The sequence below is a fragment of the Narcine bancroftii genome, chromosome 4, assembly GCF_036971445.1.
Source record: "Narcine bancroftii isolate sNarBan1 chromosome 4, sNarBan1.hap1, whole genome shotgun sequence".
Classification (NCBI taxonomy): domain Eukaryota; kingdom Metazoa; phylum Chordata; class Chondrichthyes; order Torpediniformes; family Narcinidae; genus Narcine; species Narcine bancroftii.
In genome coordinates, this window is record NC_091472.1 from 289309324 (window position 1) to 289326957 (window position 17634).

At 39.0% G+C, this 17634-nt stretch overlaps 1 protein-coding gene across 4 annotated transcripts in view; it reads left to right on the forward strand.

Annotated features, from left to right (window-relative positions):
* The first annotated feature begins 374 nt into the window (after positions 1-374).
* grb14 (growth factor receptor-bound protein 14) overlaps positions 375-17634 on the forward strand; it is a 157606-nt gene continuing 140346 nt past the window's right edge. For all 4 annotated transcript variants that reach the window (XR_011356743.1, XR_011356744.1, XM_069935350.1 and 1 more), the window contains exons 1-2: positions 375-600; positions 14352-14508. Coding sequence is in view for 2 of the 4 variants with exons in the window: in XM_069935350.1 (XP_069791451.1) it covers positions 538-600; positions 14352-14508 (220 nt within the window). In the remaining 2 variants the exon portion in view is untranslated. The remainder of the gene's footprint in view (positions 601-14351; positions 14509-17634) is intronic.

The window sequence follows — 17634 nt, forward strand, 5'->3', positions numbered from 1 at the left end:
ATATCTTACTGATTTTACAATAATTTTGCAGCTTTAGACAATTAAGTGTTTTATTACATGTAAGCAGTAGAGTCACTGTGGTGCAGAATAAATTTAAGTTGCTAAGATGACGAGGAGTTTTCCAATTTTTAAATTGTGTCACTGGATTTGAGAGGGTTAAAACAGGCATTTCTTAACCAGCAACCAATATTAAAATTGTTCTTTAGCAGGCAGGAAATTTGTGTTCCTAGTTGTTAAAAGTATAAACAAAGAGTGATGATTTGTTTTCAAGGGCAAAGGAGGAGCTTTGTCATTTTTGTGATTGGCTACTGATTTGTCCTGTCCTATGATCACATCTCATTTCATTACTTTGAGTAGCTTAGGATTCACACAAGTCAGGTGATATTTGATGATCCTTTTCCTTTGGTAACTGCCTCAAAGCAATGACAAAGAATTTTGTTCATTGTTACGCAAGCAACCTGTTCAAGAATTTTCATCAACATGAAACAGATGGGTCTGTTGTGATTGTCTAATGGTTATGCTTTTCAAAAAACAGAGATGAGCTTGTATGCACGGCGAGTGACATTGCCTACAATCACTCCACTTACCATACAAAGCCAGGTAAGACTGATTTCTGTATCTGTTAAATTCCTTTTTTTCTTAACTATTTCCATATTGTATTTGGCTACATCCTCTTGAACTTGCACATTAACTGTTCGAAGGCAAAAAATCTTTGCAATTATGGGCACTATGCATTGAATAAAATGTTGCAATGATTAAAAAAGAGTTAATAATTATTTTGCTGCACCTTGAGAACTTGTGTATTTTGTGACGTAGAACTTCCAAATTTTTAGTAAAATAGTGTTCCATTTTTTTTTCCTTCTAATATATGACTGACAATTGCAAAGGCAGGGGGATGAATTTCTGAACCAACTGAAGTTTGTTGAACAAGAGGTTTGAAGGACTTCGTGCTTGGCTATCCTGCTGGAGCATTTGAGGTCAGTCATGCATTGATGACCTTTTGCCATCGTGTTGTTGCTGATTTGCACAACTCTAGTTGGATTGAAGAGGCTAGGGGTAGGTAAATTGGGTGAATTTCAGCTCCTGCGCTTGGATAAAGAAATGTGTGCCGGTTCTTGTAATTTTAGCCACTTGATAAATGGTTGCAATGAGTAGACTGATCACTCATGCACATGCATGGTGTCACTTCCTTTACTTTTGTGTGGTGTTTGCAATGTTAAAACACCACCTGTTGGCCAAAGCCAGCAATAGCACAGCAAACAACCTGCTGGAGGAACTTGAAAGTCTGCAGATGATGTGATTGTTGTAAGTACAGAGGAACTCACCAGGTCCCGCAACACCAATAGGAGACAAAGATGTATAACTAGCATTTCTGGCCTGAGCTCTTTGTTAAGGTATGAGCGAAAAGCAGGCAGATACCTGAATAAAAAGCTGGGTGGGGGGAGAGGAGAAGAGGCAGATATGAATAAGAGGCAAGAGAGAAAAACTGAGAATTTATTGGGAGGGGAGGGGAGTTGGGTCCATGAATGCAGAGCTGTAAAGAGTCAGAAAGATATGGTAAAAGACAGAGATTTGTAGTGAGAAAGACGGGGGTTGGGGGTGGTGGTGGAGGGAGCTTAATGGAAACTGAAGTCTGTTAATATCATCTATTTGGAGGGTGTTCTGACAGAATATGTTCCTCCAATTTGAAGGTGGCATTGGGACCATAGATGGACATGTTAGTGTGGGAATGGGTCAGGGAATTGAAATGGATTGCCACTGGGAGATACCCGCTATTACAGCAAACAGCAAAGGTGCTCAATGAAGCAATCTCCCCAGTCTGTGTCCAGTCTCTCAGATGTAGAGGAGGCCACAATAGGAACACCAGCTGCAGAAGATGACCCCTGCAAATACACAAGTAAAGTGTTTCCTTACTTGGAAGGACTGTGAGGGAGGAGGTGTGTGTACTGACATTAACCACAAAAGCAGTGCGAGTATAAGACAACTTTAATAAACTAATATGTACACTAAGAGGTCTTGTCTCTCTTCTCTGCAAGACAAACCCGGAAGGCTAGACTGTAGCTCTGGAGTGCTTTATATACAAGGTAACCGGGATGACCCTTGGTGACCTAGTGGTGTAATTACATATCACCACAGTGTGGGCACAAGTAAAACTCGCTGGATTGAGTAGCATCAGTGGGATAAAGAATGGTAGTGTTTGGAATGGAACCCTATGCCAAATGGCCTTGATGAAGGGTTCTGGCCTAAAAACATTAACCATTCTTTCTCCCTCTGTTGCGATTCATCCATTAAGTTCCTCCAATGGATTCTATTTCCAATTCCAACATCTGCAGCCCCCCCCCCCCCACCCAATTTTCAATGCCTCATTTTGATATATGCATTTTCCCATCATGAATAACTTTATAGAATTACAAGTCAGGATCCATTTACTTTGAACTTCTGCTGTTGTGCAGTGTACAAGTGGAATATTCTACATGCTTGCCTGGTAACTGCTTCATGAAAGGAAATCTTGCATTTTTATTCTTTGAAATTTTGTAATTACTAGAATAATTTGGAGAATAACCAAAATTGTAAACATTATTTTCAAAACCTCAGCAAATTCAAACAGATAGGTAGAATAATATTATCTTATTATCTGCACAGTATAGTTAAGGTCTGTAGATGGTCAAGGTGAGAAAATTGCTATGGCTTGTTGTGGTGATCAAGATTGGCCACAATTGTTGTTTTGTTTTGCTTTAATTCAAACATTAATTATCTATTTGTTAGAAAGCAAAATCAAAATATTGCAGGTAGTGAAAGATGGGAATGTATACTTCGTACATAGCATCTACAGAGAGAGAGAGTGCAATATTTTAGGTTGGTGACTTGTTTGAACTCTTGCATTGTTTTTCTCTCTTTGCATCTGTCCCTGAGGTTATCTATGTGCATTGGGCTGCACTGGTGTAAATGGTACCAGTGAAGCCTATTTCAGTAGAACTTGCCAAAACTGCAGTGTGGAGGTGTGGGAGGGGTGGATAAAATTTTTGTTCAGCAGCTCTGTTGAAAGTAAAACATTAGTAATGCTTTGGGTCTGAGATCATTCAGAACAGAGAAACAAGTTATTTTTGGGTGGTGGGATGGGCAATGAATAGTTGATTTATCTAGGGTGAAAAAGTATGCGGCCATTAAGGGACATTAAGATCCTTTGTTTGCAAATGTACAACGGGGGAAAAAATGAGGAAGGGGTGGCAGGCAAAGTTGGTAAGTCCTGGACAGATACTCAAATTATTTTCTAGTGCATGCAGGTTTCTATTTATTTTCAAGATTCTTTGGATATAAATGGTTCTTGTAGCTCTGAAAAATTGGAGAAAAAAGTCTTAAATTTTTAGGAAAAATGTCTTTTTCCCATGCTCATTTGTTGTGCATTGGTTGGGTTGCAAATGGAAATCAAAATGGTTAAATCTGAGGTAATATATTGGTGTGGATAAACAAGGTGAGAACAATCCTGAGATAAGAGGAGAATCTTGGAATATATATTAAGATTGTCGATGGTCAATGTGAAATATATTATTGGCCATGGCACCAAAGTATTCCATTTGGTAGAACTGTCTATGAAGTAATTGATCAGTGAACAGGAAGGAATGTCAATAATTAAGAGGCCTAAATTTAAGAAGTTAACATAATTGGAGATGAATTAAAGGAATACAAGAATCTGAGGTTTGAGGTTGCTCAGCAAAAATGTTCAAAATGATGAGTACTTGAAGAATAAGCTGCAAGATTAGGAACAATATTGAAACTGCACTGAAAGCTCAAATTGAAATTATTCTCAGACGTCTTAATAACAGTGAAAGTGGGCCACCTTGCTGCCTTCTGCAAATCAATGAAACTTTCATCCTTTAAATGGAGAATCTGAGGTCTTAACAGGCATGGAGTTTGTTAACCCAGCAGCAACATCACCAGAGATCTTGCCGGTTCATTGTGACCCCTCTACATCTGATGTTGAGAATGGTGGGCACAAATTACTCATTCCAAAACACTACAATAAGTAGAATGAGTGGCAAAATACTTTTTTCATCATTATTATTTGTAGTTTTATTTCTCCTTGTGTGGCCTTGTTTTCTGGGTTTGAAGTTTGCAGAATCCAATGAGTTGACTTCTTTCCTCTTTTGTGACAAAATTGTGCATTATAATTATTCACTTCAATTTTGTAAATTAGAACTTTTGTGTATATTGAGTTTACAACATGCATGCATACCAGAATTCTCTTACTGCGGGCGAATAGGTGCTTCACAAACCAAAACTACAATAATGTATGTTAAAATTAAATTGAGCAGATGGGGAGAAAATGTGATCCCACTACCAGATACATTCCCTTCTCCACATGTACAGGGACCATTCCCTCCATGATACCCTTGTCCATGCCACCTTCCCCCATGAATCATAGTCTTGGCACCTACCCCTGTGACCGCAGGAGATGCTCCACTTGCACCCACATCTCCCTCCCTCTCCACAATTCGGGGTTCCAAACAGATGTTCTAAGTGAAGCAACACTTGTGAATCTACAAGTGTCATCTACTACATCTGATGCTCCTGTTGGGGCATTGGAGAGACTGGACGAAGACTTGGGAGATTACTTCATTGTGCACCTTCACTCGGTCTGCTGTAATAATAGAGATCTCCAAGTGGTAACATATTTCAATTCCCCACCCTAATAAACCATGCTAGTCTATCTGTCCATGATCTCATGCACAGCCAAACTGAGACTTGCAAATTGGAGGAACACTTCATATTTTGTCTGGGCAACCTCCAATTGGAGACTTTTTTTCCCATTTAAACCCCTGTCTCTGTCTCCCCAAAATTAATTCTCACTTCTTATCTGATCCAATTAACACCTTTTGACTGTTGGTTTGGACTGTCCCCCTGCCATTATTCAGTCTTTATTCAGATGTCTTCCTGTTTTTTTCCCCACTTGTACCTTGAAGGGCTCTGGCCCAAAATGTTGGTAATATATCTTTGCCTCGTATAGATGCTGCAAGACCACCTGAGTTCATCCAACATTTGTGAATCAAAAAACATGGTTACTGTGGTCCAAGAAAAAAAAGTGGCTGTGTAATAGTGCAGAGGGTCCTCTTGTGGTGTTGGAACCATCAATGAAAGTACAATGCAAGTTTTGTGGTCTAAAAGCTTGTTAGAAAAATGGAAAATGAAGTCTGGAGGGGTGAAGATTGGACATTGTAATAATTCAAGGATTCAAAATTGAAACTGAGGTTGAATATTCATTAGAAAGTTGGTTGGTTGTGTTTGCCTGGAAACTATTTGTGCCAACACTCTTGGCCCTAGTTATTACAGTTTGTATCTTTGCACAAGATGTCTACTGTCAAACTAGCAGATCTTGCAATCTCCATTTGAGAAGTGGAATGAGCCGTTAGGCCATTTCAGATATCTCAACTTTTGGGCTGCCAAGGTGGAGAAACTCTGCCAAAATGCATAAACCTTTCTGAATGTGTGGAGACGATCTCCGAGCCGTATAGTGCAACACCTCTCCAAGAAGGATAATCTCCGTAGCACAGCCCTCTGCAGATCAATCTGAATGTACAGCTGCGCGAAGTGGCTGTTTAGGGGTGGGCTGATGACACTGTCAGCCTGCGACCCATTTTCCCACTCACCCCTTCCCCTCCAAGTCGGCGAGGGGTGGCACATCTGCCCCGGGCTGCTTTTGGGGCTGTTCTCTGCGGCTCAAAATGTGGCATTTTGTGGAGCCACAGAACGGTTCCAGCTGCCTGGGATATTATGGGTAGGGAAGACTGCCATTATACTGCTGTGTATTTATGACAGGTGACACTATGACACTAGTTACCTTGCCTCTGTTGGATCTAGAGGGCATTATGAGGTGCCTCTGGATGTGACTGGGACCCTGGAGAAGCTATCTGAAAGGCAAGTTCCCATTTATTTATCCATTGCTAGTTTGACAGTCTCAAGGCAGAGGCCTGACATGAAATGTCCTATTCTCTGCTGCTGTGTCATTTAAAAAAGAGTTGTTTGTCCCTTCAGAAAGCAGTAATGTCTGGTGATTTAAGCCATTTTATGCTTGAAAATTTTGCAGTAGTATGTGGGCACACTTTTTTCGAAATAACTGGATTTGGTACAAATATTAAAATAGGGTGCTTGAAAATTGTTGCAGGGCCAAATGCTATTGAGTGAATTTGTGGACAGTATGAAAAATCTGGCCTTCCTTACATGCACTGAAGCATTCCTGTTTAGAAAACCTGCTTTATAACAGAATTTTTGAAACTGACAGCTTGTTTTTACTAGCTATTCCCATATGGTATGTTCATAAACATCATGTATGTTATCATTTGTACCCAAATTATAACATGGGTATGAAATTGTCTTTGCCAACCAAGTTTTCTCAAGGTTGGGGGTTGAATTTACTCCAAAAGTGAAAAGTTGCTCAATTATTTTTTAATCATTTTACTGCACAATAACAAAATGTATAATTAATGATAAACTTTCAAAACTGATGATTATAACACATTGCACCTCCTGTCAAACAAATTTCTAACCCATGTGACTTTTTGGAATTATCAGAGCTGACTTTCAACCAAATTTGACAATGATAGAAACAAGATGGGTGTGATTAATGTGGGAACGATTGTGGATTTGCAGTTTTAACATGCTTCTTTAAATATGTGACAGGAGTCTATGTTTGGAGATGGTATAGCTCAATCCATAAGTTTCAGCTTCAGTGATTCATTTTACTATACTGTGGTGATACAATCACTGCGCTGGCTGCACTCCTCAGTGTACTGCAGGGGGCAACCACTACTTGCAAGAAGGAAACCTGGGAGGCTGGCCCCACCTGCTGGCCTGTATAAAGACTCAAGCCGGCCACTTTGGGGGGCAGTCAGATGTGGAGCCCACAAAGATACTAAGTCTGATTTACAAATTTGGGCTAATTAAAGCCTCTGTATTAGAATCATTTGGATGGCAGCACTCACATATACATCTCATAACATCTTTCCTTCAGCTTCCAGTTTCTGTTTCAGTTCTCACCTTCAATTCTTTCCCACTTTTTCATCTCTCTTCACCCCACTCCCACTTAGAGTAAAATAAAGTTTGCAGATGGTGAGGTTGAATGCAATACACAAATGGGCTGGAGAAACTCAGGAGATCACACATATCCATGGGAAGCAAAGGGCAACCAACGTTTTGCGCTGAAAGGGGCTAGGTCTGAAACATTGGTGAACCCTTTACTACCTCCTGAGTTTCTCTAGCGCATTTGTGTATTGTATCTAGTCACTTAATAATCTGCCTAGAGTTGATCTATCTAGTCCTTGGCAGTGAGTACCAAACCTGAAATGTTATTTTCATCCGCTTTCTGCCGGGTGACAGAGGTCCAGGATTTCTTTTGGTCTTGTTCATTGAGGACTAATTTCATCCATTTTGACCATTATCTTCACACTGAAGTTAAAGCCTGATTCATTGGTTGCTGGATTCTGGAATCTGATGCATATGGAGTGGAGGCCTTTCTCAATGAAAGGAATATTAGTGCTGAGACTGTCACAAAATAAACTGTGGAAATAAAATTGATGTTGATGGTCTGAAATTGTTGAGATAAAATCCTTCTGAACATTGAAAAGAAAATGAAAACCTGCAGACTTTGGTTTAAGCAAAATGGTGTTCAGTTAAATAATCCAATGTACTCAGTCTGGAGATGAAAATGGATTTCCATTCACTTGGTCATTGGAGATTAAAACTTAAAGATGCATTGCAAATGTCATTCATTTTGTAAGATCCTATTTGATGCAAATCTCTCCAAATCTTTCCTTTATTAACTGTGTACCTGTCAAAATATTGTTAAACCTTGTAATTGTGCTTGCCTCCAACACCACATCTGGCAGTTCGTTCCTTACACTCACCAAGAGAGGAGGAGGAAGAAATTTCTCTTTTCTCTCCCACCCACCCCCTATTGAAGGACTGGTAATATCTTTCCTCCATTGTATATTTTTTTATTTGATTCTTTTGGTGGTTTAACTTTGCTCAAAATCTGAAAATATTTCTCCATTGTCCTTGGGGGAAAAAACAAAAAACTGGGTAGTTTGAGGTGATTTGAGTGAGGGCCAATAACACAACTTATCAGCTTCAAGGAAACTGCCTCCTATAGGTATTTGTGACTGGTTTAGATCTTGTTGCAATTTTAACTTTTTGTAAATGGGTTAGTGAAATTTGTAATCACAATGTTACTTTTCATTTAAAATTTGCTTTCTTGACAAATGCATCTGGGGTGGCATCCTGTTGGATGCTCCTGATTGTTCTGATGCTCTTTAGTTATGGCTGGAACAAATGATGCTTTAGAATTAGATCAAGTGACGCAGAGAGAAATGGGAATTGTAGATTGCAATTTGGTCATTTGAATCTGTATTATGATAGGATGCTCATTCCAAATTTAAGATGCAGATATAAAGTTTATAAAAAAAAAAAGCCTTAAATGTGCATGACATCTGGGTTCTTAAATGTCTCCAACTTGTTTTCATGTCACAAAACAGTGGTGCATGAATTATAACACTGAAATTGAAGGTCATGTTGGTCATTGGGTATTGTAAGGTAAAACATCATGAGATGGGAATGTGTAAGGAGTTACCCTGTACAGGGCTGTAACAAGAAGGGGAGGTGTCCTTGTACTCCTGTTAGGTAAAACATCATGAGATGGGAATGTACAGGGCTGTAACAAGATGTGAATGCATCCTTGTACTTACAAGATAAGAGAGACATTGATGGATTGAGAGGCAGGAAGCTAGCAGGGAAAGGATAGCAACAGTTTTAGTCATTGGACAAGTAATGATATGATGATGTTCTAAGCACATATCCAAGGGTATAAAAAATCACCATTTTGCTGATAACGGCAGAATGCATTCTCCGACTAACATGGTTAGTCGCAAGTGTTACAATCCGGTAATAAAGAACAAAGAACCCTGATTTTGACTCAGCCTGGTGTTTGTCTCACTCATTCATGAACAAAGCAGACCTAACAGTATCTACTGGAGCTGCAGAATAGTAAAGGTTAACATTTGAATTTGGAACATGGTATTAGTTGGTTAAAAGTGAACTGCAGAGTAATGTGATGATCGGTGATGCCAGATCCATGAAAAATATCTGGTCCAAGATCCAGAAATGTGACAGTGGTATAGAAGACCATTTCTGGTCAACTAACCAACAAGTATTCAAACAGCTTGTATTTAAGGTAAGTAGCTCCACTACTATTAATATCTTAATATTATTAAGATATGCAGATATGCAGAGAAGGATATGTGATTGAGGGCAAGAAATGAATTTTGTTGATTTGAGCTGAACATGAGGGCTGGCCGTCTTGAATTTGTACCTCCCTTCAGGTGGAGACCCCATGTCTTTGTAGGAGAACTTCACTAGGCCAGATTTAAAAGCAGGGATGAGGGGCAGGGGTGGTTTGAAGGGATACCCAAATTATTACCCTGTGTGGGAAGAGAAATTGCTGGAGATGCTGGCCTTAAAAAGGTAAAGCTGTAATGCTGCTGCAATGGGTGGTGTGATCAGCTATTTAAGCTCTCCAAGGATAAGAAGGCTAGACAATACATTTTTAAACTTCAATGTACAATATTGGTAACAGGCCTTTCTGGCCCATGAGCTGCCCCCCCCCCCCCCCATACACCAATGAACCTACAACCCCTCTGCACATATTTTGGAATGGTGGGAGGAAACTAGATGACCTGAGGAAACCCACCCAGAAGCACCAGATTAGAATCTGGGTTGCCTGTGCTGACCTCCAATTCATACTTGCAAAAGCAAATCTTTTACTGAATTTAGCATGAAGGTGGAGCTAGGAATAATAAACAACCTGAATGAGAATTTGCTCTCAAGCCATTCTGATTGTTGAGTCGGAGAGAGGAAATTGGATTCTTACTTGAAACCTGATTTTTTTTTTTTTGTTTTTTTTGGAGTTTGGTCATAAAACATGACCTTTAGCAGCACTGAATGGGTGGGGGGGGGGGGGGGAGAGAATGCTATTTATTGCCAATAATTCAGATTTGAGTCATTTGCTTATAATGTTGGCAAATAGAATCCCGGACTAATGGTTTGGTCGGTACAGCGGTGTACCGTTCTTTTACCTTCTGTTTTGAATGTTGATAATTTTCAGTTATGGCTTTGTGAAAAAGGGGAAATAACTGATAATTCAAAGAAATTTACTGCAAGCTCCTACCTATGATTTCATTCTACTCTAGGATTCTGCCAAATGATGTGCAGTTTGGGCAGCCCATGGCTTGAAGTCATTACTTTCTAAAGCCAAGTGGATGTTTAATTTTCTTAGTATTAAACTTTTTGTGCAGCTAACCAGGATCTGACTAGATATGATTCATTAATCATTTATTTTTCTTCTGGGTTGATGGAAAATGCCCTTGAATTGAGAAATCGTAATTGCACTGGCTGTATATGCGCAGTCACTTTTAATTAGGAAATGGGATTGCTTAGTAAGTGTGCAACACTGTATATGTTCGTGAAACTGGAGAGCCGATGTCAACTCTTTTGGTCAATGGTCAACCCTTAAGACAAATATAGAAAGTTTGCATATTCCTGTGTACTCACAAACAAGGGTCAAACTTGTTTGAAAAGCTTGGATCGTATTTCACTAAATGACTTTAATTCAGATTTTATCTTTTATTCCAAAGGCTAAGCATCATGTTGCAAATCAGATGTGCTATCAAAGACTTGGGTTCATAGGGAAAATAGGTGACCTGTCAGACTTTGAATAAGATAAAAGTTGTTCTTCCATTCTTACTGATGTGCTCAGTACTTGTAGAAAAGTTACTGTTATCTGAAAGCTCTGAGGGGTTGAAATCTTTGCAGGATATCTTACAGCAAGATTTGTGTTTTCATCTTGAGATCAGTTAGGTTTTGGCTGATCAGAGCAATGACTCAATTCATCTTGCTCCATAAATTTAAAATTTGCATGTGACAGATTTGTGGATAGAGATCATGGTGGTGGATGGGATACAGTAGACAAAAGTTTAAGGCTATTTCATCAATATGGTAAATGAGCAATTATATGCATTTGGTACAGGAAAGGACAATGGCACATCCTGTCGTGGTAGGCCTTTTTATCAAGTTTGGAACCAGTGTAATTTTTTTGAAGTTACCATTTAGGAGATTTGTCATTCAGAACAGCCAGCAAGAATGTTTATTTAAAAAATGTTGCTCTGTTCAACAGATTTTAATATTTTAAAGCAATAGGTAAGTAAGGATGCAATAGTAGGTAGCAAGACCTCTAGGATAAAGTAACAGTAGCAAAAAAAAGTGACGTGACAGATTTGCTGAGAAGGTTTAAGAAACAATATGAACTAGAGAGCTAATTTTTTAAAGTGAGAGGATTGAACTGTAATTTGTGTCCATCAAAATTTTGCAATTAAATTAGCAAGATTTTTTGATTACTCTTTTCACTGAGAGAAAAGGGGAAAAATGTGCGTTTGTATTAAACTTGAAATATGGGTTGAGTCTTGGGTGTAATGCTAACCACATATCCAAGAAACGACGAGTGAAGATGCAGGATGCAGAATCGTTACCTTAGAAAGGTCCCGCAGCTGGGAAAATAGAGAAGTTTAGTTTTCTCCCCTTGGAAGAGAAGGTTTTGTTTTAAAAAAAAAAGCCAGGGACAACTTCATTGTGAAGTGTATTTCTGGAGAATGATTTGGGAATACTAGTCTTGTTCTATTGCAATGTTTGCATATTTGACACCATACTGTAGGGAAGATGTGGTATCCATAAAGAAAATGCAGAGGAGATTCACCTGGGATGGAGCAGTTCAGTCTTGGGGAGAAAAAGGCCAAGGTAGGTGTGTTCTCTTTGAGAGGAAGAATAAGAGGGGGCCTCCTTCATGTGGAATATCAAGTACTTGGAGCACACTGAGTAGGAGTGTGTAGAAACTGGGTTCCTGACAGCATTTAAATGTCAAGGTAAACATTTGAATAATTTGGCTATGGATCAAGTGTTCGAAATGGGATTAGTACAGAGCTTGCCTTTGGTTCAGTGCAGATGAATGTGGTTAAGTGGCCTTTTTCATGTTTATAATAAATCTAACTTTTTTTAAAAAAAAGATTTAGTTCAGATGTGAGGAAGATAGGTATTGGTCTAGTGTCAACCTGAAAATAACATTCAAATCATTCCGGAGGAGGAGGAGGAGGAGCAGAATTGCAAACCACTGCTTTTTAGTGAGCTGACTTTCCTCTGAGAATGGCAGGTCGTGCGCCTCCCTTCAGAACTATAACTGCCTTACAGAATGTGAGGCCATTGTTGGCCAATGCAAAAGGTTGCAACTCAGATTGTTGACAATTCCTTGTTCCTTTGCTGCTATTTGACCTGCTTGAGTTCTTTAGGCAGATGGATGGTTTTGCTTCCAGCAACTGCAAGCTGCTTCTCTGACAATTTTTCATTGTAGATCCTGCCTTTGCAGCTACAAAGATCCAGTTCTTACTGCCTCAACAAAATTTTCCAGCTGAACGGTTCTGATGATCCCTTTTGTTTCACTCTGCTCTTGCGTTCTCCTTTTGTGCTCAGAACCGTTCTATCTTGATTCGCATGTATTACTTTACATGGCATTCGCATTCCGTCTGAGGATACCTAAGCTTTCATTTGCCTGGTGCCACACTTCTCCAATTCATACCCACTCCACAGGAGTTTGCAGAGGTTTGGTATGACATCGGAAACCATAGCAAATTTCTACAGATGAGTAGTGGAAAGTGTATTAACCGGCTGCATCACAGTCTGGTATGGGGATTCCCTGAGCATAAAGCTCTGAAAAAGGTGATGGACATAGCCCAGCACATCACATGTAAAACCCTCCTCATAATCAATACAGGCCAATACGTGCTCCGTTCTGGCTGATAGCATCAGAATGGAAGTACGGATGCCACAAGGCTCACCACTAGGTTCAGGAACAGCTGCTGCCCCCTTCACTGTCAAGACTCTTCAATAATGAACTCAAAAGGGACTTCTTCAAGGACTCTTTTGTTGCACTTTGTTTTCTTTTTCTGTATTGCAGTCAGTTTGTTTGCATATGTACATTGGACACCGTTTTTGCACTTTCAGTAAGTGCCTTGCCTGGCAGGTCAAAGAATCTCTGGTTTGTATATGATGTGTCAATAAATCTGAAATCTTCTGACCCATTGTTTTGTGGCTTCCTGCAGTGTTACGAGCCCTGGTGCAATACAATACCTTATCTATCTACTATCTGAGCAGGTTGTAGGTTTACACACTTAATATAAAATTCTTCAATTTCACGTTAGAACTGACCATTGTGTCATCAATCATTGGTTCAGATTTATCTGCAAGTACATGCTGACCTAATGGACATGTCCTAAAGTCTTGCATTTCACAACATTATATCTATGCACAAGGCAAGGAATAAATGTTTAAAAATAATAGTAATTTGTTTATTTTGAATTTTGCAGTAATTTAATTTCCCTCACAGATTTTTGGATTTTCTTCTTCTTTGGCTTGGCTTCGCGGACAAAGATTTATGGAGGGGGTAAATGTCCACGTCAGCTGCAGGATCGTTTGTGGCTGACAAGTCCGATGCGGGACAGGCAGACACGGTTGCAGGGGAAAATTGGTTGGTTGGGGTTGGGTGTTGGGTTTTTCCTCCTTTGTCTTTTGTCAGTGAGGTGGGCTCTGCGGTCTTCTTCAAAGGAGGTTGCTACTCGCCGAACTGTGAGGTGCCAAGATGCACGGTTTGAGAAAGTCTTGCATTTCACAACATTATATCTATGCACAAGGCAAGGAATAAATATTTAAAAATAATAGTAATTTGTTTATTTTGAATTTTGCAGTAATTTAATTTCCCTCAAAGATTTTTGGATAGTGATTCTACATGAGCAAATTTCATAACTAGAACTGCTGCAATCCAGTGGTTGCCTCCATCCTAATAAACAATTCTGAATTATCTGCAATAATTTAATTATTATTTATGTAACGAATGACCAAGAAGGTCAAAATATCTTTTCTCATATCTCCTGATGAGTAGATATAACTAATTAGACCGGACAAGATTGTAGAGGCTGTTGAAGGTGTCATCTTGCCCATTTTATTTCAAAAATGTCTTTAAAGTGTATTAATTTTATTAAAATTGTGATTTCCATTTAAAGCAAAGGATACTCGGGTCTTCGGTAATTAAGATTTTTTAAATAAAAATTTTGCTTTCATGCAGCAAAAATGTGAGGCAATTCCAAATAGAATTCATTTTGTAAGGCAGAATGAAGGATTTGCCCACCACAGTTGTCAATAAGGTTAATAGCATAACATTGACCATCAATTTCACATTGGTTGAATACCTATCTTTTTATATCCAGGTGATTAAGGTATTTAATGAAGATGGCAGCAGTCACGTTTTGGAGGTGCCAAGTGACACTACAGCCAGAGACTTGTGTCAGCTGTGCATAACAAAAAACCGTTGTGGTTATGATCAGAACTGGACTATTTTTGAGCAATTGTCCCAAAGTGGCATAGGTAAGCAACCATCGTTATTGAATACAGTACTTGGTTAACTGAAGTAGATATTCTCTGCAAATTATTGCTAGGATATGGCCATTATGTGAATAAATACAGGCATGACAGATAATTACCCTCCACCTGCATTTTTTGTGCGCTTAGAATTTAATGTATAAGAGTATTTGTCCCCATGTGAGCTCTATACCTTGATTATCTGACAGAACTTCTGCAAAAACCTTTTTTATTGGAAATCATTGCGTTGCAGAATGCAATTTTAGAAAGTCACTTTATTTCCTTGTAGTACAAGACCAGCCACTGGAAACTCTGAACACCAAAGTATTAAAATCTATCCTTTTGCCAATAAACTATTGTCTGACTCAGTTTTCATACACCTGGTTATTAATTTTAACAGTGTTGTCAGAGATTCTCATAGAGATTTATTGGTCATTTTACAGTTTTCCTGGATTTTTTGGGCTACAAAATTGGGTGGAGTGCAAAACTATCTATCAATTTGATGGTATTCTATTCAGTGTGAAAGGTTAAAATTGTATAAATTTCATTGGAACATCCTTATTTATAAATATAAATTACATATTTAGACATAGTCACAAGCCTGTGCCACCCGATTACACGCAATTAACATACATCCCAGTACATTTCGAACAGTGGGAAGAAACCGGAGCCCTGGGGAAAACCACGCAGACTCTTTACGGAAAGCATGGGATTTGAAACCCGGTCCTGATTGCTGGCACTGTAACAACATGGTGCTAACTGCTACACTAATCGTGCCGCCATTATCTTTATTACCAATTTTTAAAAACAATTTGTGTAATGTTAATTTGAGTAAAATTCTCAGAACCCAACTATTTTTGCATTAAATGATCCATACAATTGAATTCCACAATTTTCCTGTACAAGACTGAGCATTGTATTTAGTTACCCCCATTAAGTTGCTGTGTTTTAGTCAATCGACAGTTGGGGAAATGTTTTTAAAGAATGGGTGTAAATATTTTTTAATCTGTAAGGATTTTTTTCCCTTTTCTATCAGCAGCTCACTTGTTATACCAATTCGGTTCCTTCCTTTGTGTCGAGGAGGGGTCACTTGAAGATGGGTTGGGGCTTCCTTTTACATCCCTTCCCTCAAGTGGTCTGTCACTATCCTCACTTTAAAGTTATAGGCAGCGGGAACACCCAACTCCAGCAAACAGTCCCTACCAAATAAGCAGAACAATTACAGTATTTTCCTTAGAAACTTAACAGGACCACTTGAAAAAAAAAATCCTGCTCTGTGGGGAATATAAATCTGATTTCTGCTCCCATTGCTGCAAGAAACCACTTACTATATTTGCCTTCAAGCTATCTCTCATTAATTTTGAGGAAATGCTGCCTGTTCTGGACAATCTTCTCTAGGGACTGAGGTTTGAATCCCAAGTTGTCTGTAAGGAGTTAGTACATTCTCACTGGGGGCTCTGGTTTCTTCCCTCTGTTCGAAATGTACTGGGGGTGTAGGTTAATTAGGCATAAATTGGACGGCATGGGCAGAAATGGACTATCACTGCTGTATATCTAAATGCTTTTTTTAAAATAAAATTAAACACACAATACTGGAGGTTGTTTTAAATTGTGAAGTGGATTGTGTTGATATTAAAAGAGTTGTACAACATGAAATGCCAATTTTCAGGTATAACTAGTGATTGGAAGGGTAAAAGTAGTCTTTGTCCTTACTACAAGTGCAAATCCTGTTTGTATTTCACTTGAGTAGCCTGCAAGTCGAATTATACGAATATTGAATTTTCCAGTAACCCACACCCATGTGCTCCTTTCACCACCCAGTCCACTTGGATTCTCTTTCCCCTTTGTTCATCTTTACCATTCCTTCCCCTAGTTCTATCTGCCTATTTTTTCCTCTCTCCCTTATTTTTTTCTACCTTCCAGCCTCTGCCTTAACTTTCTACTCTCCTTTACCACCTGGGTCCATCTGCCCCTCAATTACCCCATGCCCAAGCTTGTTCCTTATTGCCTCCCTCTCATACTCCATCTTTCCTGTACACTTTCCTGTTTGTTGCAAGGTCTTGACCCAAACCACAAGCCATCTGTTTGCTATCAGCTTGGCCTTTATCACAAAAGGGAATGATAATGGGAGCAAGTAAGTCCTTATCTCAACTATAAGCAACTCTGAGACTGCACTTGGCCCTGCTTTTATTTTCCATGGTATAACTAAGTTTTGGTGTCATCCATAAACCTTCTAACCATGGCAAGTACATTCTCATTCCATTGTTTAATACAAATCTTAAACAGCTTTGGATCCTGTAGCGCTACTGGTCACAGGCTACAATCTAATAAACATAACTCCACTACAACCAAGTCAATTTTACTCAATTATTCAGCTTGCCCTGGGTCCCATGAAAACCCAGCTTCCAGACCAGCCTGCCTTGTCAAAGGCCTTCCTAAACCAATGTTGATAACACTTATTATCCTGTCCCCATCAATCCTTTATAGTTTTTAAACAGCCGTTGCAATAATTTCCCATAGATAGACATCCTTCCTCAAACCAGGCCATAAAAATTGATTCATGGTTTTCTTTACACCAAGATGACCACCCAAAGGTATACTATGGGCCAAATTTAATATTTCATTCCAGTAAATTCTAGGAATGACCACCCGATGAATCACCACCCACTTCATTCGCAGGTCTCCATTTCCTCATTAACAATTTGCCCTTCAAGTAATATCCACAGGGTATTTCTTTAATCTCTTCCTCATTCACAGCTTAAGTCAACAAGATCAGAATCTGTCTTTTGGTGCTCAATTAACTCTTTCCTTGACATAGACAAATCATGACTCACATTTAACCTACTTCTTCTGGACTATTTCCAAAGTACTGGCCAAAGTCTCTCTCAACTGGATCTTCCTCTGCTCTCATCATTTTCTTAAACCAAGACCTCATTACATACAGCACATGCTGGATATATTTCAATCTTTTTCAACCTCATCCTTATTAAGCTTGTTTGTTGACTTCAAAACTGACCCAACTTTATCCTCTGCCCAATCATTCCCTAATAAAAATGAAACTCCTTGCATCAGTAACTTTGAAATAACTCCTACTCCAACTGGTCCTTTAATTCTGAATTCAACACTATTTTG